The sequence below is a fragment of the Pelodiscus sinensis genome, chromosome 6, assembly GCF_049634645.1.
Source record: "Pelodiscus sinensis isolate JC-2024 chromosome 6, ASM4963464v1, whole genome shotgun sequence".
Taxonomy (NCBI): Eukaryota; Metazoa; Chordata; order Testudines; family Trionychidae; genus Pelodiscus; species Pelodiscus sinensis.
The window spans coordinates 107,131,119-107,157,648 of NC_134716.1; the positions used below are offsets into that span (position 1 = coordinate 107,131,119).

Sequence of the window (26,530 nt, forward strand, 5' to 3'; positions counted from 1 at the left end):
ATTCTGGATTACTTTGAGAAATCTTTAAAGGTTTCACTATTTTCAAAGTGCACTGGTCAGCTCCTGGGAGACCAAACTGCAAATTGGCCAAATCCAACCTGAGAAACTGACCTTTCTACATGGGTCACTCTTCAGGGTTGATTCAAACCTTAGAACTAATCTTCTTCAGTTACATCTTCCATGTTACAAGTGATTCAAGAGTGGGTCTTCAAAGCGCAATTCACTGTAGGAGTGGACCATGCTGAAAAGGAGAAATGAGGTTGGACACAGACCCACCAGGATATGTGTATGTCTTTTCACACACTGGGATGAGTGAGCAATGGGAATGCTTTAGTTTTGAGGGATCTGGGATACTATTAATTTCTTATATTGGATAACAAAGTTATACTGATTATATGAGTCAGAGCATTGGATGACTGCATTTTGACATGCTAAAATAAATGTGTCTTGATTAACTGCCTTATGTTCTTTTCTTCAATTCATTTTTCTAGGGGAATGTCCATTTGAGAAACAGCTTTAACCTTATCAATCAGCTAGCAGAAATTCAACTACTTACATATTTGACAGCAATACAACCATAGTATTATATAACTTAATATAACTGGAACATGTACTATAATCTGTATCAGAGGGGTAGCCATGTTAGTCTAAATCTGCAAGAATGAGAAGTCCTATGGCACCTTATAGACTAACAGATCTTATATATAACATGTAGCAAGATCTGTTAACTAACCATTTTATTACAGACTATAATCTGATATCCCATAGTATAAACATCTAGCTGAATGCACAAAAAGAGCAAAGATGAAAAAATGGAAATAGTTTATTTGCTGCATAAGGAAACATTTTGTAAATTACATACAAGAACAAATGCTATGCTATAGTGTATAATTTTCAATATTTCACAAAGATAATTGTAATAAATATGCATAACAAAACAAGGTATAAGACTAAATCTGAACAGCAACTTATAAAATGGTTCATCAAGTTTTAAACTTTGCAGCATTTGCATGCTTGACATTTTTAAGTGCTGCAGAAAATAAGTCCTTTCACATTTCTTTGGAGTATTTTCCAAATTGTCTAACTATAAAATACTGTCCAAAATTAGCAGGCATTAAACAAACAACCTAAGAAAAATAACAAAGGCCTGCTGCAAAGTTTTTAATCCTTTTGAGCTTTGTCATTGTTAGAAATTATCTAATGTAAGTGCACTAAATATCCAGTAAAAGCCTGAGGCACAACAGATTCTGTCAAATTAGGAGTTTATAAATTTCATAGATTATGTAGCTCTGGAAACATCTCCATCGACAGGAATAAAACCAATGCCATAAGTGAAACAGCAAACTAAAATGGTTTTAACCCTTAAATGTACTGTGCTCTTAGAAATATACTTCCATAGTTCTCTACTATATAGTCATTATACCACATGAAACATTTCCAAGTCTACTTTTAATTCTTAAAAACGAAGGTTTCAATGATGCCCCTCTTGTCCAAGAAACTTGTAGAAATTATTGTTCAATAACAGCACATATGTATCATGTACTCCCACATTTGATGAACCAGGATGAATTGTCATTTACATTTGAATGCTCTTGGATATGCTGACAGATCTATTTTAGTTTTTTCTGAGCTGAGAATACTTCACTATGCTTTACTCTAGTCTAGCTGAATACTTTGGGTAAAAAGAGTCAAACATGGTTACCTAAAATATTTATTATAGTTTAATGCAAACGTCATGTAGCAAAATGGTTAGTTACAAAAAAAATTTCATTGGAGGGCCAATAAAAATATATTGAAGAGAAAATCTTTACAAAAGAGAGGTTAGGAACGGTGAGGCATCATTGCTCACTGTAAACATCCTGCATTCACGAGAATCCCTTGTTTGAAGCATATGTATTATTTTTTCCTGAGGTCCATGGCTAACAGCAGTGTGAATATTTGCATAGTTTGACCTATTAAAAAGGGTTATTTTGTACAGAACTTTGAGGCTCACGTGATTTATGGTTTTACATTCTAAATGGGTTTTTGTTGCACTATAAATGATTATGTCCAACATTGAGACAATGCAATTAACTATCAGATGTTGGCATGGATTTTACATACTCAGTGTACAATGGGCATAGTAAAATGTAAATCGATATTGATCTTGTTAAATCTAAAACAAATTACAGGCAAGTTCAGTTGCTTGATGCGCTGACTCACTAAGCAAAATTCTGCACAAATACATGCTATTGTTCATTACTACACGGGTGAATGAAGTTTGCCCCAACCAAAGGTCACATCTGGCAAGATGCCAAGAGCTGGAGGGCCAAAATACAGAGCAGATTAGAACACCCCAACTCCTCTTCAATATCCAGGAGTAGAACTCAGAATGGAGAATTCACCTTTACTCAGCAGGTGTGACTATTCGTGTCAAGATGGAGCACTGCATGCTGGGACTTGTCACCCTCAATGAAAGTATCTCCATGTTGAAGGAGGAAACTGGGAAGCACAACACAACACCATGGACCACAGTTCACATCTGGGGTAGCTAAAGTAATAACTCTGAAATATACTTGAATTTTAGATATGAAAACAGTACTAAATTTGTGGGAAGGGAAAAGATGTGCAGATGCATTAGGTCACAGTACATAGAATGAACGGGAAGTGTGACAAAGACAAATCCAGCTCACTTAAAAAAAAAAAAAAAAAAAAAGCAGCAGCAGGTTGCCAATTTTAAATTTTCTGTTAACGTGAGTGTAGCTACACACCATGGCAGTATGGTAGGAATTAATACAAACAGTTTCACTTTTTTTGTGACTGGCTTTTGCACATTGTTAAAATTTGTTTAAGCACTTTCTGGACATCTTCATCCATTTGACCCTAGACAGAAAGAGAAAAAAGGAAGTTTAATGCTAGCATCATTTACTCTTTCAGAAATTTTACATTAATAAGTAGGTTTTAAAAATATGTTAACCCCCAACTCTCAATCTTTTCCAATACTTTCTGCTTAAACATTCACACTTTTTGTCTAGGGTAACCAAAAGATAAGATGCTATTTCCATTATAGATTTGCAGAAGGGACTTCTTACATTAAAACACAACATATCATGTGACTGAGATATATGCAATCATACCTGCACAGCGTAGAGAAGATGCATTCTGTAAACTGATACAATCTCCTGATGCTGTTTCTTTGTCTCCTAATAATATTAAGATGCCAAGTCAAGGAATGTGTATTTAAATTCACTTAAAATACATCATTTTACAGCATATGGATCTATATAGCTATGATTAAATGGTATTTTACTTGTATCAGGAAACTCTCTTGCTCATCGGCAGACATGCATTATAACAAGCAGAACTGTACAAATCAGGCCAGTCATAATAAGTCCCCTTACAGCATATGATCCATCAAGATGATATATTTTTCTGGTGTAATTTTTGGTGCTCAAAATGAATTAACTGCATCAGAGACCAGATAAAACCAGAGTCATTTGCAGTTTCTGAAACTGTGGCTGATTTTTCTGCAATAAAAACCCCTTGCTGTTAAACAGTTTTCAGCAACAGTTAAATTACACCAATTGTTGACAAGAGTGTGAGCAATGAGTACATTTTTTAGTGCAGATGAGGGTCAGAAGAGTTCTGTCCTATGGACCTCTGACAAATTATTACATATTCAGACAAGCCTCTCTTCTGTGGTCACAAAATGCTGATCAAGAACTCTCTCTCTAAGTAAATCTTAAGTTCTGTTTAAGAAATTAGGCTGAGACAAGTGGGCCATACAGCCTTAACCTACAATCCCTTTTCTAAACTTATTGGGGAGCCAGAGAGAGGAGACGACACCCAGGCCACAACAGCCCTGTTCTCTGCCCCATTCAGACCAGGAACTTCCACATGGCAGGTGAGAATGTCCTGACCACCTGATGATTGGCAATTCTTGGGTGTATTGGTGTCTCAAACTTCCCAACACACACACACTCACTCTCACTCACTCTCAGTCAGTCGAGTAAGAGAAGCAAAAACCACTCCTGCCCCCAAGAGCAGCCAGAGGTGAGAGGCTCCTGCAGAACTATGGCATTAGGCTAAGAGACAGCCATAAGTCTTCAGTCCCAAGTAATGTGATGTCTACATTTAAACTGCTACAGCACCACTGTAGTGCTTCTGTATAGACATTCACTACAGTAGTGGGAAGGGTTTTCCATCACTGGAGAGCTTTGCCTTCACTGCGAGTTTTTCCCGGAAGAAAATAGGCTAATGAGGGGCTCATTAGCATACATCGTGATCTCATTAGCATATTTTCTGCTGTTTCTTTTTGCGCAAAAAGCAGCAGTGTGGATGGGTTTTTTTTGCGCAAAACCCCCATTTTGCGCAAGATCCTTATGCCTCTCAGGGACAGGCATATGGATCTTGTGCAAAACGAGGGTTTCGTGCAACCCCCACCCCCGGCCACCACCACTTTTAACACTACCAGACCAGTTCCATAACTCACAAAAAGAGCATTTTGTGGTTGAAAAATTGATTTTGGGCTCTGTCCAGTATGGAAGTCTTCATGTTCTGCTGAACTGGGTCTTTTACTTATGGGAAGGTACAATTTTAAAACCATTTTAAGCAGTTCACAAACTCTAAAGAAAAATGTTTTTTAAAAATATGGTACTGTTTAGATAGAAATTTGTCCAAGAGCTGAAAGATTATTTCTGCCAAAAATATCAGGCTTATTGTAGCATACACTTTTATATATAAAGAAAGACCTTAATCAATAACTAAATCTGCAGCTTTCTTAGCAACACAAAAACCCAGTCCAAATCTGTGTACTTTATGAATCCTGGCGCCAAGACCACACAAATACACCACATTTTATTACAGTCATAACTTCTTGGAACAACTATTAAACTTTGCTCTAATGGCACTATGGTCTAAAAGGTTGGATACCCATTTAAAGCTGTGGGTTTCTAAACTCTCATTTCTCTCCTATATAGTTTAGTTTCACTTGTGACACAGCAAAATGAACAAATGTACAGAGATGTGATGATATCTGCCTAGGAGATCCCATAATTATTTTATTAACGCAATCCTTTTAACACCAATTAATGCTCCACCTTAATACAGTTGCTTACTCAACTTCATACTGTGCATGTAGTGTCATTTCCCTTATTGTGACCTATTGCACTATTTCCCAGCTCTCCAGAGCAGAAAATGGAATGAACTTGACTGATCTAAATGTGAGACCTCTGAAGAATATACTGGGGCATGGTAACTAAGTTCCGTATTATTGCTGAACGAGTCCTTGCATATCATTCACGGATATGACAGCACATATGAAAAGGGTACACTTTATCGCATTAAGCATCCATTTCTTATACTCAGTGGTAATGCTCCATTTTAACTGGGCATACAAAGCATTGTAAAGAAGGCTTCACATCCTATTAGCGAGGAGAGCAGCCAGAGTTTATAATTTAAAAATCCACACTTACAGCTATTTGATTTTGTAATTGTTTCACTTGTTGTTGTAATGCCTCCAGCTGTTGGCTTTGTCTTTTGGGTGCACTGGTTGAATAGGAAAGCTGAGAAAGGCTGTTCAATGCTTCTTTTAACTTGCCAACTTCCTTGGACATCTCATGGATCTATCAAGGAAAAAGAGGTAGATGTGAAAGGAGGAAAGAAATACTGTTTTCCCATTAAGAGAATATTTGTGCCTTTCTTTTGGATTCTGAAAAAGCATTTCTACCTTGATCTTGGACACACAAGGTGGCTGCTAGGTAAACAACATTTTAGGGGTCCCAACCACGCTGCAACACTTTGTTCACACTAAGTGGACCACTTTCTCTATCAGCTCTGCAGTGCCCCCTTCTCCATCCTGCAGGCCAGCATGCTCGTCACCAGGACTGGGAGGTCTGCACCCAGATGTGTCCTCCCAGCCGGTTGCTCTCCAGCTGCCTCACCTGTTTTTCCCTACCTCTCCCAGAAATTGTTTCTCTTCTATTTACCTTTCTATCTCTACTTCCTTTCCTCCATCTTCCAATGTACTCTTGTTACTCTTCTTCCTGCCCACATCTCCTCCACCATTCTGACTCCATCCACACCAAATTCTCTTGGCTCACTGCCTACTTTTCCTCCACTATCCTGATCATTTTAAACGTTCAGTTTCTGCTCACAAATCTGCTTTTGTACAGAAAGCTCACATTTCCCAATGAAAAACACACTGTTTTTAACAACTTACATGAAGTAGTATTGCATTTACTGACTTTATGGGCACAACCTCTGAATACACCTGTGTCTGAGGACAGAATTGCAGAATTGGGTAAAGTATACAGAGCCAGCAGAATGTTGTATAGACAGCTACCATACGGGCAGCCCATTTTCTAGTCTAAGAACTGTGTGCTCTCAGACATCCCAGTTATGGAAAGGACAAGTTGAGATGGCTAAAATAAGAACTGTAGGATCTTTGGTCACTTAGGCATCTTTATTTAGGTTTGTAATAGGGGTGTGATCAAGTAGTTGGCTAGTCTATTAACCGATAAGTCTAGGCTTAATCTAGTTGACTGCTTGCATACCCCTATCTCGCCCCACTGTCTCTGCATCAGAGGCAACAAGGGGAGGGGGAGAGCAAGAGCCGGTGCTGGGAAGAGCCAGCTTAAAAGCCATTTCCCCCCAGCACCGGCTCTGCAGTGCCGCCTGCATCCCGCCCACACTGCTGTCTATCAGAGGCAGCAGCATGGGGGGTCGGACAGGGGAGGCTGCCACGAAGCAGCCTTTGCCCATAGCAAGCCTGGGCTCATTGCAGGCAGAGGCAGCGCCAAATCCTGCAGAGCAGCCTATGTCTGCGGCGGTGCTAGCCATGGACAGAGGCTGCTCCAGCAGCAGCCTCTGTCATAGAATCATAGAACCTAGGGCTGGAAGAGACCTCAGGAGATCACTGAGTCCAGCCCCCTGCCCTCATGCGTCTTGGCCCCAGCAGCCTCTATCTGCAGAGAGCTTGGACCCACTGCAGATAGGGACTGCTGTTGCCCCATGCTGCTGCCTCTGTACTAGATGTCTGATTTTTAAAACTAGCTCCCCTTGTGGACTATCTAATGCCGAGCAACACAGGGTGGCAAGGGGCTCCCCAAAAGTGGGGCTGGATTATACTGGCTGCTGGCCCCACCCCAGGGACTATAGAACAGTCAACCAATTGCTAAGAATTAATTGGTTGGCCAACTATTTAATTAACGGATAACTAACATCCCTAGTTTGCAAAACTTTTCTTCCTGTAGAACCCTCTTTTTTTTAAACTCACACTTCTGTCATTTCAAAATAGGAGTCCAAGCACTCCCGCAACTGAGCCACCTATGACTTGTGACAGATCATGCAGCATTTCTTGTTAGGACCGCCACAGGCTCAAATATGCATTTAGCTAAACAAGCTTTTATCAGTATTATAGATGGACCTTAGATTACAAGACAAAAAGACGCTGTCAAAAGGTATATTCCATAACACTTTGTTTAATATGGAGCTTGTGAACTGCATGTATTACTCAAGATGTTTTACAAGATCTAAACATCCAGGAAACCCTTAACGTAATTAAAGGAATCTCTTCAATGAATCACTAACCTTTCTATCTTTATCTTCTTCTAACTTTGAGGCGTTTTCAGCACTTCTTTTCATGTCAAGAAGATCTTCTTGAGCTTGATGGTACTTACGGTGAAGACCATTTATTTCTTTCTCCTTGGCCTCAAGCAGTGTTTGAATTCCTTCTTTTTCCCCTTTTATTTGCAAAACTTCATTTCTCAGTTGTGCAGCATCTAAGGACATATTCTCTTTCTCTTTAATTAAATCCTTCAGTTTGGATGACAAACTATTAACTTCACCTTTTAACGACGACTGGAGTTCTTCATATGAAGCTCTAGGCACCATTGCTTCATTAATTGCAGCTTTTTCTTCCAACAATTCCTTCTGAAGATTTCTTATCTCAATTTCCTTGTTCATAAGCTCTTCTTTAAGTTCATTTATTTCTTCCTCCATTTCCTTTGCTGTACTTCTGAGAGTGTTTATCACCTCAAGATGTTCAGCAACTGGTACAGAATTTTGTTTCTGATTATCTATCAGTTGCTTGAGCTGTGTGGCTTCATTTAATACCTGTGTGTACTGGGACTTCATGTCTGATAATGCATCTTCAGCTTTATCTTTCAATGAATTTGTTACCTGCATCAGTTTTTCATGCTCATCTTTAGGGATGTATTCCAAAGCTCCATCTTCTAATGCTTTCCTCTTCTTGTAATCTTCAAGTTCTGTTTGTGCTTCTTTGTACAACTGAGACAGCTCACTAACTTGTCTGTGGAGGTCATCTATCATTCTATTCTTTGCTTCTTTCATCTCCTGAGATTCATCACTGGATTCCAACTGCATCTGATTTAACTTGTCTTGTAGCCTTTGTATCTCTCCTTGTCCTTCTTTGTATCTCTCAATCAGCAAAGCTTTCTCTTGGTTAATGTTCTCAATTATTGAACAGTATGAATTTTTTATTTCCTCACATTCTTCTACAGACATTTTGCTAGCAACGTTCTGCTCTCCTTCTTTGAGTTTTTCCTGTAACTCTCTCACTTTCTCTTTATACCTTTCACTTTCCTCCAATGCTTTCCTGAGTTCTTGCTTTAGCACTTCAATTTCCTCACATGTAACCTTCAGTTCATGGACATCCGAGTAAGTATCTTTGCTTTCAGAAGCAACAAGTCCTAATTTCATCTGCTTTTGTACACTCAAAACCTCTTTTATAGCTTCTTCATAGCAGCACTGGGTTTCTTTAAGTTTCTGGCTAAGATCAGAGCCGTTTTCTGAAATATCTTCACTATTTAAATGAATTGTTTCTGGGACTCTGGATTGAAGTTGGGTTTCTAAATACTTTCTTTTTGCTTCTGAATCTTCTAATTTCCTCTGTATATCCTTTAAATCTTCTTGCAGACGCTTAATTTTTACCTCATTGTTGCTTGCTGACTTCTCTTGACTTTGTGTTGCATTTAATGAGGATGATTTTAGCTCCTGAGCTGAGGTTTTGCTTTGTCTGTCCACTGACTGATCAAACTCCGTTTGGGTGGAATGATAGGAATCTAGGGTAGAATCCATTTCTGCATCTCTGACTGCTTTTTCCTGCATACAAAGCATTAGTGTTTATAAAACAATATATTAGTGAGTAAAAGTTCCTTACCTAATCTATTATGCCCTAAAGAGATAGACAATTACAACATAATGGGCTAGATTTTCAGAAGAGCTTAGTGCATAAGTGAAGATACTGGATGTTAAATTTGTCTCAACACCTGGGATGATTTCTGTAGTATAAAAAGGATCAAAAGCTATGAGGGTATGTCTATACTAGCCCCCAGTTAAAACTAGGGAGGCTAATGTAGGCATTCGAAGTTGCAAATCAAGCCCGGGATTTAAATATCCCGCGCTTGATTTGCATCTTCCCGGCTGGTTGCCATTTTTTGAAATTTACAAGTCCGGACTAGCTGCCCGCGTCTACACGTGGCAGGGACCCGGTATTTCGAAATAAAGCCCTAGTTCGAGCTACCTGTTCTTCCTGGAATGAAGTTTAACAGGTAGCTCGAACTAGGGCTTTATTTCGAAATACCGGGTCCCTGCCACGTGTAGACGCAGGCAGTTAGTCTGGACTTGTAAATTTCAAAAAATGGCGACCGTCCAGGAAGATGCAAATCAAGTGCGGGATATTTAAATCCCGGGCTTGATTTGCAACTTTGAATGCCTACATTAGCCTCCCTAGTTTGAACTAGGGGGCTAGTGTAGACATGCCCTGAAAGTTAAAATGCTGAAACCCCTAAATCATTAGCCATAGTTCTGAAATAATTAACTCCGTGTTTTTTTGTTTTTGTTTTTTTTAAAGGCCATCAACTAGTTTATGGGAAAAATGAGAATTGCAAATAATTTAATATCTAAGAAAGTTTCTTCTTGATGTATTGAAAATGTTACTACCTGCAAACTGTTGCAATTTATCTTCACAGCACATTACTATAAAACAAAGTATTTTTATGCTGCTATTTAAGAACTGAAAGATCACTTTACTTTGAATTAGGTGCAAAGATATATACCTGTAATTTGTCTTGTAACTCCTTATTGTGTAGTGTTAAAGAAGCAATTTTTGCTTGCAACAATACAAGCAGATCTTGCTGGTCAGTTTCAGAACTTATATCCAGTAAGCTATCAGCACCTTTAAAATAAATTTTGAAGTTAAAACATTTAAAACTATTGCGATAACATAGTTCTTGCTTTTGCTACCATCACTATCCTTTCATATAAAATCATTATGTCTTTGAGACAGGGTAAACTTGTCTTTTCTCCTCCAAGACCATTAATTTGCCAAATGAATGAATTATTTCTAGCTAAATTTCTATAAACATTTTAATCATGGTAGGCACATCTGTTTTCGATAAAGAGTTGCAATGCTGAAACCATTACCTAATACCATTATCATTATTCCTACATTTAAATGGTTCTAAACAACAGCTGATAAAGTAATATTTGAGAATTAAAGGAGGCTTCATTATTCACCTTACCTGTAGTGCTGTCACTTAGTCGATCCTTATTATCTCGCTGAATAGAGCTGATCTCTTCCTGTGAGACACAAGGAGAGAATCCTTTCACTTCAAGAAGTTCCAGACTTTACAGAAATGAATATGGAATGAGGTCAAGCTCTGAGAGCAGGTGGCTCTTTTGTCAGGAGTCTGATATCTCGTTCCAAACAACATTCCTTAAAAGTTAGGGCCCAGAATTTAAATTAGCCTAAGAGATTTGGCCTCCTGATTCCCATTAAAATTAATGTGATCTGGGCATCCACATTCCCTCAAGCAGTTTGAAAGTTATCCTGTGCGCCAAGTGATGCAATGTAGTGTGTATCGTATATTTAAAACGTCAAAGGACTACAGACTTTGATAATATAGGACTTGCAGACAGCTCTACTCCGATGAAATCTTTTGGACAAGGACGGTCTTTACTGTATGTAATGAACAGTGCCAGGCACTTTGCTAGCACTAAATAACTTGCTACTATAGGGTTAAAATTTACTTTCCTAACTATATCCTGCAGAACATTTACTCATTTATTGTGAGTTACCACTATATTTACTAAAAGAAAATATCAAAATAAGTTTAAAAAGAATATGCAGTTGTATTTTACACAGATTAGGAACACTTTTTATTTCTCAAAATGATTAAGTTCTGAATCTCCCAGTCATTGACATGGATTATTAAAGTTCTGTATTCTCATCCTCTTAAATGCAGCCCACAACAGAATTGCAAGAGCAAATATACCTTGCATTCTTGTTCAGTGAAGAATGCCTGTCCTTTTCCAGCAATTGGAGTTGAGGTTGCTGAACGTGGAGAGGATGAATCAGTAAACTGAAAAAGAAGTGTGTGTGTGTGTGTGTGTGTATATATATATTAGGGAATTCTACTGCCTATGTTAACATATACGATAATTCCATGCTAGCACAAAAAAGCAAACCTAAGTACTCAATACTGCACTTAACCAGAGTAAATGTTTCAGATTAATATCCTATTTGTTAAGCTGTAATTCAATCATGTAGATTTTTCCTGCTCTCTCCCCTTATTGGCTTTCTAAATTTATTTGTATGGGGAAGTGAATTTTAAGCCATTCATAAAAAAAAGACAACTTTCTCCTTCAGAGAGACCGTCTTCATGTTCAGCTTTTAGACTATGCCATATTTCTAGCATTTCTTAGTAACTTTAACCAATAAGAGTTTTCAAGATGTCATCCTTATCTCAGTGGGAAAAAAAAAATCTATTCATTACAGATGAGACAGATATAAAATAACAGTGCAAATTTTACCAGCATCATTTACATTAACGCTATAGAGATTTCCCACCCCACTAAAAATATCAATGTATCCAAAGCTGAACTTTTTCTTTACCTGGATAGAACTGATAGGAGGAGGCGGGGCTTTGCGTTTTTTTGGAGTTCCACTTCTTTCTGAACTTAATTTAGAGGCTTGATCATGCTGAAAGTTTCACAGGCCAGAGAATGGAGGCGTGTTAGTTTGGTTAGTAAAGTCTGAGTAAGCTGTTTTATCCAAAATCCCACATAACTTAAGCAGTTTGTTCCTTGTCTCATTCAAGCTTCTCCACACTAACTGTACTGCTATAATAGGCTGGATAGTAGATATGCTTGAAGAGAAGGATGGCCCTCACCACTGGAAAAATTAGAGAGAACATCTATACGCAGAATAAATTTTGTTATGTGCACCGAGGAATATACAGCTGTGAAGCACCAGTAGAAGCACATGCTTCTGTCTCTGGGCACTCTGGTAATCAGCTAGGTGGCACCTTAATCCCTCTCGGGAGGCTGCTCAAGCACCCAGTTTACCGAAAACACTGGACCCCACCCCTTGCAATTCATGCTTCAGCAAAAATAAAGATACAGTGAAAAAGCACAAGCTGGTGAGAGGTTTATCATTCACTAGTCATCTCAAATATTTCATTTGTTTATGGCTTAATTAAGCGACCATTAATGGCCATTTTTTCCTCTGTCAACACTCTTATTTGGAGAGCTTTAACGAACCTTTTCTTGCATAAAAGGGGTGCCTGAACCAGTCACTCCATGGCTTCCCACTTTAATGGAGTGTGTACCCTCAAAAATATTGTGCAACTAATAAGTGCTATTAGGGCATCTTTAATGCTTCTACCTGGATGGATTTTCACCAATAGAATCTCTAGCAAAGGGCATCCCAGCAACACTGTTTGTAATCGTGGAATATCTGTTTCATGTTGCTTTTGCTTGCTCCATAATCATGATGTGAGAGAGTTTTTCAACAAGAGTTTGTGCTTTCTCTTCCTGACTGCCAAACCACTCCCCCACCTCCCAGTACTCCTTTCCTGTCTTCCTAAGGCTGGTTGGTTACTGAATTTTGTCAAAAACCATGTTAAAACAAAAAAGAAAAGAAAAGAAAAAGCTATGCAAGCAATAGGTTTCTGTAACATGCTTCTATGATCAGCAACTCACACATTCGTGCTACAGGACATTATAATTACAACTAATCTCAGAGTGACATTTAAATTAGTGCTTTTAATCATATGCCATTCATCATTTTCTTAGAAAGTCACAGACCTGAATATTTTCAAACAACAGAGGAGAGGCAAATACCTGCTTTGGCTTTGTTGGTGACTTTGTATCTGTAGATCAAGGGGGGGGGAGAAGAGAAAAAAGTGTTTTATGTTAAATACCCTGAAGAAAAAATCCTCTGTGATACCCACCACCTGTTTCCTGACTGCCTATAACCAAGTCTTGATATCCCTGCTTCTCTGCAAAGTCCAGTGTGTTTCTTTCATGCCAACACCATGCTTGGAACACCTTTCCAGAGTGGGCCCAAATGCCATGACCATCTCTACATTAGAGCCTCTCCTGGACATCGTTCACTGGAAGCCGAGAACAAAATTACCCAGCTAAGAAAGAATGTGTTCCCTTCACAGAATAAGAAGCCCAATTCCAAGCTGCGCACTAATCTTTGCTATGTTACTGCAGTATTTCCCCTCTTTTCCTCCCCCTCATAACTGCTCCCACCATCCTGATAACCCCCTTGGATATGATCTTATAAGTTCTTAGGTTTTCAACAAAACTCCAATACGGTCAGTTTTGACTGACACATTGAAGGTTATTCCTCACACATACCGGCATCCTGAGAGATCTTTGACAGCAGAAGGCTCTGAATCCCTGTGTTCTCAGAGAGCTTTGAGTAATGTAGGGCATCGTGTCCAAGGGAATCTACAAGGCTGAAGTCGGCACCCTTTCTAATCAAGGCTTCCACGATGTTAAGGCTTCCAGCTTCACAAGCCAGCATCAAAGCAGTTCTAGAGAACATCACACAAAGGCAAAGAAGATTCCATTCTCAGGGCAGTAGCTATGTCACATGACTTTCTTAAGAACAATATCACAGTCACAAACATCCATAAAATCCAAGATTTAAAAACAAACAAACAAAAAAAATCAGTATGCACAATTTCTCTCCTTATTTCTTCACATACTCTGCTGACCCTCAGGACTCTTTTTGAGGAACCTGGCATTCTGAATCTTACTGCATCTTGAGTCTCATCACTGCACTTCCAAGAGGAGGTATCTGACAGACAGCTTTTATCAGCAGGTTGTCCAATTTTCAAAAGGAGTGGCACAGAAGTAACTTTTGATTAAAAAGGCTGTACGATGCCAGAGCCAAGATCAAACTGCCTGAAAGTCATGATGTAGTATAAGCACATCTATTTGAATACAGCTGCATTTCACTCATTGCTTTTAAGTGAACACAGATATCAAAATTTTACCCAAAAAGCAAAATAAATTGAAAAGTCATTTGAGAGAGTAACAGGGGGTATGTCTACACTACCACCCTAGTTCGAACTAGGGTGGCAATGTAGGCAACTGGAGTTGCTAATGAAGCCCGGGATTTGAATTTCCCGGGCTTCATTTGCATAAAGCTGGGCGCCGCCATTTTTAAATGTCCGCTAGTGCGGACTCTGTGCCGCACGGCTACACGCGGCATTGACTAGGTAGTTCGGACTAGGCTTCACGAGGAGTAACGGTAGTTCGGACTAGGAAGCCTAGTCTGAACTACCTAGTCCGTGCTGCGTGTAGCCGTGCGGCACGGAGTCTGCACTACTGGACATTTAAAAACGGCGGCGCCCGGTTTTATGCAAATGAAGCCCGGGAAATTCAAATCCCGGGCTTCATTTGCAACCCCGGTTGCCTATATTACCACCCTAGTTCGAACTAGGGTGGTAGTGTAGACATACCCAGGCATAGTTAAGGAGGACAGCTCAAATCTCCTTTACAAAACCATTATTGTTATCTCTGTAAAGAATTAGCAGTCAATTCCAAGGCTAGGAAACCTACAAATAGCCTCTAGACTTAGAATAGTGGATCACATGCAGCAGGAGTACACTATATACATATATTTAATCCTTCCAAGTTAGTTGTAGGGATTAAGAGTTTTATCAACATTATTTCATACTAGCATTTTTTAACCCTCCAGTGCAAAATAGCCTGATCTCAGCATAGATTGGTGGATTTTAGTTTGTGCTCTGAAAGAAACAGACAAGAACACTGGCAAACTATCATGACAATGATTTTTTCCCCTTCATATCTGTAAAAATATTACAGCAACCCTGTCAGCCATCTCTTTGGGGGCAGAATCATGATGGAGAGATGACAGCTACACTCTTAATAGCAATGCAAGGGAAGAAAATGAAGATTCTCATATTCAAGTGAAATTGCAGAAATGATTTTAGATGGGCAGTGTAACGGCCGAATTAGAATTTGGACTGGGCATCCAAGTTGGACATCCCCAATTCGTACTTTTTCCACATTAAAAGAGCTTATTTATATAAGTGAAATGTATATCTCCACAAAGTCAGACATACAATATGTTAAACTAGTCTTCATACAAGGAGAGGACAGAAAGGAAAACAGCGTTTCTCCTTGGGTATGTCTAGACTACATGGCTCCGTCGACGGAGCCATATAAACTAGTTTCCCTGGCATAGGCAAAGAAGCGGGGATTTAAATAATCCCTGCTTCATTAAAATAAACATGGCCGCCGCGCTGTGCAGATGATCAGCTGATCCGGTAGAGCGCGGCAGTCTAGACATAGATCTGTCGGCTGGGGAAGCCTTTGCCGACCGATCATGTAAACCTCGTTTCACGAGGAATAAGGGATCGGTCAGCAAAGGCTTCCCCAGCTGACAGATCCGCATCTAGACTGCCGCTCTGTGCCGGATCAGCTGATCATCTGCACAGCGCAGCGGCCATGTTTATTTTAATGAAGCAGGGATTATTTAAATCCCCGCTTCTTTGCCTATGCCGGGTAAACTAGTTTACATGGCTCCGTCGACGGAGCCATGTAGTCTAGACATACCCCTTTAGTACCATCTTCCTCCCTTCTATTCATGGTTACGGTTTTCTAAAAAGAGCAGGAATGCACCTCCTCTGCTGTCTAGCGTAGAGTGAAACACACTCTCACAATGAACTTTCACGGGTTTCCATAGTCTCAACAGAAAATTTATGAGTGAAAGATGGAGATTTCTCTTAAGAGTAGACAGCACTGTATGGTTAAAACAAGAACAAAGCCATTCAACAACTGGACAAATGGGCTAGTTTTATTCTCAGAAAAGCTGGGAGCAAAAATTGCTGTACTGTAAGACCAAAGTAAAGGCTAAATCTTATTTTTCCCATATGCTGCCAGAGAATAGTAAAGTACTCTAGATCATATTATTACACTGTGTAAATGCACAATTTCTTCAGCAATCCATTTTGCTTTGGCAGCTTCAATACTGTTTTTTAAAACATTCCATGCATTTAAAAATATTAAATTCCATCAACAAAACTGTACAAAAAGAAGTGGAAAAATGCACGAGATGCTCTTTTTTGTAAAGCAATTTCAATATATAAGACTCTATAAATTCAACATGTTACTAAATGGTGCAGCTATGGAGAAGTCAGTATGTCCACCACTGAATCCTTTGTTCTGTCTTCTCTTGCAGTTGTCCAGCATCTGATCAGCACTGTATTTTAATGGTCTTTTCAGACAAGAAATAGCCTTTGGGGAATATATTTTAGTTATTGGTGCCAACTGGGAAATATGGACTTAAGACACATGGGAAAAAATCCAGTGGGAAAACCAAGCAGACTTCAAAACAGTGTGCTTGCATGTTACTGGTCATAGAATCATAGAATAATAGGACTGGAAGGGACCTCAAGAGGTCATCGAGTCCAGCCCCCCGCCCTCAAGGCAGGACCAAGCTCCATCTACACCATCCCTGACAGATGTCTATCTAACCTGTTCTTAAATATCTCCAGAGAGGGAGATTCCACCACCTCCCTTGGCAATTTATTCCAATATTTGACCACCCTGACAGTTAGGAATTTTTCCCTAATGTCCAATCTAAACCTCCCCTGCTGCACTTTAAGCCCATTACTCCTTGTCCTGTCCTCAGAAACCAAGAGGAACAAATTTTCTCCTTCCTCCTTGTGACACCCTTTTAGATATTTGAAAACCGCTATCATGTCCCCCCTTAATCTTCTTTTTTCCAAACTAAACAAGCCCAGTTCATGAAGCCTGGCTTCATAGGTCATGTTCTCTAAACCTTTAATCATTCTTGTCGCTCTTCTCTGTACCCTTTCCAATTTCTCCACATCTTTCTTGAAAAGTGGCGCCCAGAACTGGACACAGTACTCCAGCTGAGGCCAAACTAGTGCAGAGTAGAGCGGCAGAATGACTTCACGAGTTTTGCTTACAACACACCTGTTGATACAACCTGGAATCATATTTGCTTTTTTTGCAACAGCATCACACTGTTGACTCATATTCAACTTGTGGTCCACTATGACTCCTAGATCCCTTTCCGCCATGCTCCTTCCTAGACAGTCGCTTCCCATCTTGTATGTATGGAACTGATTGTTCCTTCCTAAGTGGAGCACTTTGCATTTCTCTTTATTAAACCTCATCCTGTTTACCTCTGACCATTTCTCTAACTTGCTAAGGTCATTTTGAATTATGTTCCTATCCTCCAAAGAAGTTGCAATCCCACCCAGTTTGGTATCATCTGCAAACTTAATAAGCGTACTCTCTATCCCAATATCTACATCATTGATGAAGATATTGAACAGTACGGGTCCCAAAACAGACCCTTGTGGAACTCCACTTGTTATCCCTTTCCAGCAGGATTTAGCACCGTTAACAACAACAACTCTCTGACTACGGTTATCCAGCCAATTATGCACCCACCTTATCATGGCCCTAACTAAGTTATATTTGCCTAGTTTATCAATAAGAATATCATGCGAGACCGTATCAAATGCCTTACTAAAGTCTAGGTATATGACATCCACCGCTTCTCCCTTATCCACAAGGCTCATTATCCTATCAAAGAAAGTCAGGTTTTTTTTGAAGGAATGTTGAAGTGTGATTTGCTTCCATTCTATACCACTCTGTAAGTGTGAAGATGGTCTTAAAAGGGCCAACTTGCCTTATGTATTTACCCTTTCAAATTTTACTTTAGCCACAAATCTCCGCACATACACCAACCCTTATTCCCACAGCCAGGTTACAGCCTCTTAACGTTTATTGTTAGTGACAGTTCTGAGGAATTTTGGCCATAAAAAGAAAAATCTTAATTTCAAAAGGTCAACATCATGCAATTCATAAATACAGTTATTTTGTTGTACCTTCCATTTTTGTCCCTGGAATTGATGTCTGCTCCATGATCCAGAAGATGTCTACACACTTCAGCATGGCCACTTTGTACTGTGAGCAATAAGGGTATATTCCCATCCTAAGAAAACATTTAAGAAACTATGAACAAGAATTAATTCATCCATCCATCTAAAACCCCACACCAAAAAAACCCCCAACCAACCAACAAAATGCAGTTAATTTAAACTAACTATGACCGTTGTTTCTACAGAGCAAGAATTGTAAGGCACATCCAGTACAATTTCTCCTTCATAAACAATGGATTTTTCTTTGATGCCATGTAATTTGACTTAATTTAGTCCATGTCCGAGCACCCACAGACATACGAGTCAGGATAGCTTTAGGAATGCTATTGGTTATCTGTTCTCCCTTTGCTGCTATTTGGTTAACTCTACAGCAGATCACAAGATATCTCATATCCTAGATGAATTATTTAATATTGTGGAAATGTTTCTCAAGAAAAGTGGTGAATTAATGAAACACTGATTAGGTAAAGAAAATCAAAAGGACAAGATAAGTCTTCAAGTGATGAGAAAAATACTAGGACTAAGTTTTGTGACAGACCAAATACCAAGAGTGGCAGGCATGAAGGGAAATGTTTTTCTGACCAGAGAAATATTAAATGTAGAGAACATAGAAGGGTGTTTTTAATGTCTGAGCTCTGGCATATCTCCAATCTTCTGTCATGTATATTTTTTAGGAGGACCTCAAAAGATTGGTTGCAACTCAATGATTTGTGTTGCTCATAGACATTTCATAGTGGCTGCTCTAATTTAAACGAACTCCTCTGAAATCTTAAGTATATACAGAATACAGCTAACAAAAGTAGACTCCATCTGTAATATCTCAATAGATTCAGAGAGGAAGGATGGTCCAGTGGTTAGGGACCACGGGAGGACCCAGGTTCAATTTTCTGCTCGCACTTCCATTTTATAGAAGGAGAACTGAGAGACAATGGAACTAAGTGCTTTTCAGAAGCAAAGCACTTAGTTCCATTGTCTCTCAGTTCTCCTTCTATAAAATGGAGATCAAAATCACTTTCTCCTTATAGGGCTGTTGTGAAGATAACATGTTAAAAGATAGAAAGGTGCTCAGATACTATGGTACTAGCAGCCAAAGCTATAAAAGGGCCATTTATAAAGGGCCATTTATATTTGTCCATATATATATATATATATATATATATATATGGACAAAGATTATTCAATTTCTTATTAGCTAGTCTGGTTGCACACAGAGGCAGCAGCATTGGGGGAAGGAGAAGGATGGCACTCATTTGATAGATTTTCCCTATAAAAGGAAAAGGGAATTTTCATTTTCTTCTACACTAGAGATGGGATAGTCCTTAGCTGTTTTCCAGCAATTCTGTCTCAACAGGTTAATGAGTACAACGAATTAGGAACCAAGTCTATAAATAGTTTCAAGTCTTTTTATAGGCTTCACAACAGTTAGGCTGTGGCATCAACATGTCAGCAGCCTATTTTGCTGACCAATATTGCCTCATTCTTTCCTTGTATTCCTCTTTCAACCTGTCTGTAATCATCTGTTCTCTCTTGCTTTATACTTAGATTACAAACTCATCGGGGGCAGGAATCGTCTTTCCCCTGTGTTGCACAGTGCCTAATACAATAGGGTCCTAGTCCATGATCAGTGATTCTGGGCACTACAGTAATATAAACAGTAAATAATACAGTAGTGGAACGAACAGATTTGCTGGTCAGGACTTGTCCACACAATGTGCCTCAACCACAACCCACCTGAGTCAAACCTCCAACAGATTCCAGTGGGCTTTGGATCAAGGCCATATGCCTGTTACTGTTTCACTAGTACTAATCCCTCAGTATCTTGAGCAGCAAATTTGGTCTTTTTTGTATAAGGTGAAGCACTTCTTTTCCAAGTGTGCACCAGCAGCTCACATGTAGGGATGTAAAATCCTGTTTTTTAACCTGTTAACAAGTTAAATTTACATTTAACTGATTAACAGATTAAACTGGATCCTGTGGTCCCTCACCCCTGGCACAGTGGACCCAGCCAGGCCAGAGCAGTCCTCTGCCTGCAGAAGAGGGCCCAGCCAGACTGGAGTGGCCCTCCAACCGCAATGCAGGTGGGGGCTGCTCCTGCCAGACTGGGCCCACCTCCCCACCTGCTGCTCCCAATAGGCCGAGCCCACGCCCCTACCCATGTCAGACAGGGAGTTGCTTCAGCCCGACTTGGCACCAGTTAACAAGCAAGCAACATGCAGTAAGGAGAATGTTTACTGGTTAACCGATGACATCCCTAGTCAGATGTAAAGGCAACTCCTCTCGCTCCTCCCCACACGGAAAAAACCACAAGAAAAATTAGAAAAAAGTATTGCTCAAACTACTGTAACAGAAGTTTTCCAGACTAAAAGATGATAAACTTTTGTAAAATCATCTAATAAACCATCTTGTTAGTCTTTAAAGTGCTACATTGTCCTGCATTTTGCTTCAACTACCCCAGACTAACACGGCTACATTTCTATCAAACTTTTGTAAAGTATTCAATGAAATAAAGTACATACCAAATCTTTAACATTAATTGGGCATTTGTGTTCACATAGAAGTTGAACTACTTGAAGGCAGCCATGCGAAGCTGAAAAAAAATGAATAAATCAGTTAAATTAATTTTTAGTGTCTTTGCACTGTTAGGGAGCACCAAAGATTTCAACTAAAATATTCACACTGAAAAAAATTAGAAGTTCTCTTTAAAAAAAAAAAAATCCACAGAAAGGGTATATGCATAGGTTTATACATTTCCCTGCTTTATTTGCTAACCAAAGATCACAGCATTATGCTAGTGTCCAAGAACTAACAAAGCAAATTCATTTGTCTCTTTTCACTGTCTGAGCAGAAGAGTGGGAAGAATAAAAAAAAGAATTAATGATGAATAGCAAGTTATATTTTAGAATATCTATACATGATTTTAAACACAATGTGTTTGATTCACTTGTTTGAAGTTTATCAACACTGATGTCTATTGGCCTTTTGGACATACGTTACTACAATCAGTAAAACTGATATGCCACTGATTTAAGCAGGGAGTTCACTGTAACTTTAAAAATGGAGAAACACTGACGGCCAAGAAGCTTATAAGAAAAAAAAGAAAAGAAAAAAGGGAAGGAAATATAGTTTTATGATGTAAGTGAAGCATACCCTACTTTAAGGCATCATATTGTTATGCTGACTTCTTTTCCAATCATAGTATGAAAATCATAGGACACATTACAGGATCTATGGGTATGTCTACACTAGCCCCCTAGTTCGAACTAGGGTGGCTAATGTAGGCATTTGAACTTGCAAACGAAGCCCGGGATTTAAATATCCCTGGCTTCATTTGCATGTTCTCAGGCGGGCGCCATTTTTAAATCCCCTTAGTTCGAACTGACTGCCCGTGGCTACATGCGGCAGTCAGAAGTTAATCTGAACTAAGTCCTTAGTTCGGATTAACTGTTACACCTCATTGCAAGTTTGAATGCCTACATTAGCCACCCTAGTTCGGACTAGGGTGGCTAATGTATAGACATACCCTATGTGATTAGCAATTATCTAGCTTTAGCACAGAGGACAATGTCCAACATAGTGTAAATGACAGAATAAGAGACTGGATAACAAGTGTTCAATAGAAAGGTTACCTGCATAATGTAAAGCTGTTTTCCCACAGTTGTCAACACTGTCTGCAGGGCATTTAGACTGTAGAAGGAAAAAAGTGTTTAGAACACAAAATATTTTGTTTCCTGAAAAAAAGTGCAGAGATATGATCTCTTCAGCTTTGTGAACTACCTCAGAAGTTGCAGTGCATAAAAATCAACAAACACTGGGTTAATCATTAGAAGGGTTGGTTTTCTTCTCAACAAGTCCTAACTACATTAGCATTCATCCCCCTTGCTGAAACATATACATCGGTATCAGGAAGATAATGCTCTTGGGAGGAAGAGATGGTTCCATGATTTTTTTGGCCAATGAAGAAGAACAAAAATAGCAGAATAAAGGAAACTTTATATTCAGAAAAGTCTATAATCTAGCAGCACTGTGTGAAAAGTACTCGCACCCTCCTCCCCCGATTTTATTTAAAAAGAAATCAAACCCATTGTATAATGCACTTTGGCTGCATTATTTATAGTCTTTGATAAAGAAACTGTATGCTTCACCTTTAGGTATTTTAAATGACTATTAAAATAATAAATAATTCATAAACTGTGTATGAAATTTTTCAAAATGAAAAACAGTCATTGAATAATTTTAAAATCCTGGCATTTCTTTAATACTTTCACTATCATAACAAGTTAAAATGTATAGTCCTTAAACAAGGCATATTAGGTGTATAAAACTTTAGTATCATGATGCATTAGATTAAAGTGTTATTTTTAGAAGAATCTTTTTTTAAATGAAAACCATTAACTTCAAGCTTTTAAACATAGCACAACTACCAACTTTAGCAAAACTACTGGGTAAGTGGACTCAGTTGCAAATGCTTCAATAAAGGAATCCAATAAATCTAAACGTTAATGTTTAAGATGGATATAGCTCAGTGATGGGCAACCAAGAACAGTGAGTAGGCCACACAAGTGGCCCTCCATCTCAGTGGGCTGCAGCAGCCCACCAGGGTTCCTGCTATGGCCCACAGACCCCTCCCTCCCCTGTCCCACTCCCTGATGTGCCTCTCGCACACTGTGGCACTGGAGCTCTGTATTTCCTACAACTCCTCCTCCCTCCCAGAACTTGCGGAGCGCCTTTTTTGCATTCTGTCCCTGCTCCTCCCCTTCCCTCCCATAGCGTGAACAGCCACAAACAGCTGATCACAAGGCTGCAGCTGTGCCTGGGAGGGGGAGGAGTGGGGTCTGAGCATGAATCAGTCGATTCATGGCTCCTATGGAAGTGCTGGGAAGAAGGGGGAGGAGTAGGAAATGCGGGGCTCCGGTACCTCAATGTGTGCGTGGGGGAGGCGTGGTCAGACAGAAGGTCACCAGGCCTCAGTTGGAGCCCCAGTGAGCTGTATGCAGCCCGCAGCTTGACCACCTCTGTTTATCTAGTCATCTTAAATTCAAATTCAAGGACACATATTGATCTTATGCTTTCAGGAAGTCGATAGGCACTTCCACATTTCAATGATGGAACTCCGTGTGCAACCGGCTCTGGCTGCACACGGCATGCCAGCTTTGAAATGTATAAGAGTCCCCAGAGGAAAGCGGAAACGCCTGCACAGAGCCTGGAGTCAGCAGGGTGACCCCACAGGGTGACCCCCTGCTGACCCCAGGCTCCACATAGTGCTGCCGCTTTGAAATGCTGCAGCGGCGTTTCAAAGGGGCAGCATTGCACGGAGCCTGGGATCAGCTGTGCGGTGCTGCCTCTTTGAAACACGGCAGGACCGCACGGATCCTGTGCAGCACTGCTGCTGTGCAGTACTCTCTCATTCTCCCCCCTTTGCTGCCTCTGATAGAGGCAGCGGGGGAGAGGGGAATCAATTAGTCAACTCAACTATCCAATAAGCATTCGATTCTCCTACCCACAATCCTCCTAATTTCTTTTCTAACTACTGTAGGAAAAACACAGGAAATTAGGTAGTCCTTGCACGAACTAACAGGTTTGGAGGTGGGAGAAGCAAGGAGTTCAGTGAGGATATCATGCTATCCTTCACCAATATAGGCAGTGGTGCACAGAACAAGGGCCTTAAAGCTCACTGACATTAAGAATGCAGGATTCTGGGGCAGATGATTGGGAGGAACAGGTCATCAATCTAGAAGATCCAAATTTAGCAGGAGCAAGACAGCTAGTGAGCATATGTTCAAATGATCTATTACTCAGTTTTGTTTTACTTTACCTGGAGAAGCCTCTTGATGCAATCAAGGTGGCTATTCTTTACTGCCAGATGTAAAGCAGTGTGCCCTAAATTAATAAAAACAAAGCAATTTCAGTATTCATAATTATGAACTGCACAACAGAGATTAAATGATGTACTGTTTTCACCCCAGCAGTATCAAAGACAGGGCTGGGGAAAGATGATAATTGTCTTTTAAACTGGTGTAGAGTTAAGTCTTATTTCAAAAGTAGAAACTTCTGGTTCACTTCAGCTGCCACAAAATAATCCCAATTTATGATCCTGCATGTATGAGGCCAACCTTATGTAAGATCTGCATGGAAATCAGTAACAGTAGATGGGTCACTTGATGATTACCTGTTCTGTTCATTCCCTCTGGGGCACCTGGCTTTGGCCTCTGTCAGAAGGCAGGATCCTAGGCTAGAATGACCTTTGGTCTGAGCAGTATGTCCATTCTTTGTAAGACTATGCCTGGACAGAAGTCTAACATCCATAAAGCGCATTTGATCCAATCGCCCTAATTCACATTTTCTTATTTATGAATGAATGGGGAGGGGGAGAGCGAGAGAGAGAGTGTGTGTGTGTGTGTGCGCGCGCGCATGTGTGTCTCTTGTTTCTTTAAAAAGCAATATTATGCTTACCGTAACCTAGAGACCACAGCAGTATTAAAATAGCCTATCCATATCACAAGATTTGGGTACACTGACAGAAAATAAGTAATTTTGTCTTGAGCTTATAATCATGCATTCTCCCTTAGATCTCTCCAGAATTGCTGCACAGATATGTTCTGCAAATGCTTTTGAGACAGCTATCATCTTGGGACCGAGCCAGGAACCTCCAGAGCTAAAAGCAGGAACAGCTACACCCTGAGCTAAAAAGCCAGGGCCCTCTAGCTGTGGCTGTAACCGACTTGTATTCTCTGCAGATCGGGCAAAGAAGGTGACCTGTAACGCAGTCACGAGGGACATTCACTCAGAGGACTCCCTTTATGACAGGCTTATGAATTTGTGAGTTCTCAATACTATTTAACTCACAATGCAATACTGTCTATAAGAACAAGATAAAAAAAGCAATCTCTCATCGGCTTTTATGTGTAGAGCGTCAGAAGAAATAGAAGAGGTCAGAGAGCAAAAAGTTAGAATATTCTGACTGTGAAGAAGAGAAAGAAGCGGTCAAGAGCCAGCACTTTAATATCGATGATACTCAAGAGCCATTGTTTTGTGTGGTCAGTGGCATTAAACAGAGGATAAAACTGGACTACCAAAGGAAAGTTTCTTCAAACTGAAACAAACATCAGTTTGAAGCTCAGAAGAGAACAACGGCTCACCATTGAAAATTATGAGTGAATTAATCAGCCCTAAAACAGCATTATAGTGACAAATTTTGGGTCAAATTTTATACCTGTCAACATACTATTTCACAGTTAATCTCTCCCAATTTTACATGTATAATTTGAATTCTTCCTTCTCTATCACAGAGCACCTCTCGTGAAATATTCTGTTGTGTGTAAGAAAGCTGACCCATGACATGGGTGTTTTAGGCAAAAACAGAACTAGTCCATACAACGTTTAAAAATACTTAGGGGGGGGGGGCAAATGGGACTGGCTGGTTAACATACAGGGTATTTATTTTACACTCAGATACCTCCAACTAAAACACCATCATTATTAAAAACTGCCAGTTTTCCTACATGTTCTCTTTGAAGTACTAATGGTAAAAGGCACAGGGATTTTCTTGAGAACTAAAACACTTTAGGGTAAATAGCTCTGAGCTCTGCTTCAGGCAATCATCTCTTACCAGTCAGTCATCAATCCTCAGGAAATGCCCTGCTGCCACTGCCGTACAATTAATTGAGGGAAGTGGGGTTGTAAGAGTCTGAATACGCATAAAAGTGAAGCCTAAATATTTTTAAACATTTTAGAATCCTGAAGATATGAAATTAACAAAATAAGTCTTATATTTGAGAACCAAATATTTTGTAGTCTTGTGTCCACTAGCACTAAATTTTATAACCCTGGGATTGAAGTTTTCAAGACTATAAAGATACAAATTAAGGTACCAACAGTGTGTGTGTTTGTGTCTGCATGCATAACTACTGCAACTGCTTTATCAAATTGCAAAAAGATATTTGCAAGCAGTAATGCACCTAACAAATACAAACGGTACAAGCGGTCACCCACTTTTCACAATCAATGTAGTTGCATAATTGCACATACCATGTTTGATGTCTGACTTCTCATTTTGAAAATACAACTTTTGTCGGAGCCTTTGGCAGCAGAACTTAAGCAGCTATGTGGACAGTAGGACTTCTGCTGGTGCAGCCACACCAATTTCTTGAATGACATTAGCTAACCCAGATGAAGCACTATCAGCGTAACTATGATTCCTCCTCCCTCCCCCACACACATTTCTTTCTGACAAGTTAAGCAAAATCTTGTAGTGGAGACTAAGCCTAAATCTTCTCCAATATAAAACA

General features: G+C 39.7%; 1 protein-coding gene across 8 annotated transcripts in view; it reads right to left on the reverse strand.

Moving 5' to 3' along the window:
• Positions 1–805: 805 nt before the first annotated feature.
• The window catches only part of RAI14 (retinoic acid induced 14), a 128,176-nt gene continuing 102,451 nt past the window's right edge, over positions 806–26,530 (reverse strand). For 5 of the 8 annotated variants that reach the window (XM_006116505.4, XM_006116504.4, XM_006116508.4 and 2 more), the window contains 14 exons: positions 24,058–24,122; positions 21,872–21,929; positions 20,762–20,832; positions 18,192–18,298; positions 13,651–13,829; positions 13,126–13,154; positions 11,897–11,983; positions 11,277–11,363; positions 10,524–10,581; positions 10,059–10,177; positions 7,570–9,102; positions 5,454–5,603; positions 3,117–3,182; positions 806–2,862 (listed from right to left, as the gene is read on the reverse strand). In XM_006116505.4, the coding sequence (XP_006116567.2) occupies positions 2,785–2,862; positions 3,117–3,182; positions 5,454–5,603; positions 7,570–9,102; positions 10,059–10,177; positions 10,524–10,581; positions 11,277–11,363; positions 11,897–11,983; positions 13,126–13,154; positions 13,651–13,829; positions 18,192–18,298; positions 20,762–20,832; positions 21,872–21,929; positions 24,058–24,122 (2,687 nt within the window). In that variant the 3' untranslated portion in view covers positions 806–2,784. The remainder of the gene's footprint in view (positions 2,863–3,116; positions 3,183–5,453; positions 5,604–7,569; positions 9,103–10,058; positions 10,178–10,523; positions 10,582–11,276; positions 11,364–11,896; positions 11,984–13,125; positions 13,155–13,650; positions 13,830–18,191; positions 18,299–20,761; positions 20,833–21,871; positions 21,930–24,057; positions 24,123–26,530) is intronic. The other 3 variants (XM_006116509.4, XM_006116510.4, XM_006116511.4) reach the window with 3 other exon arrangements.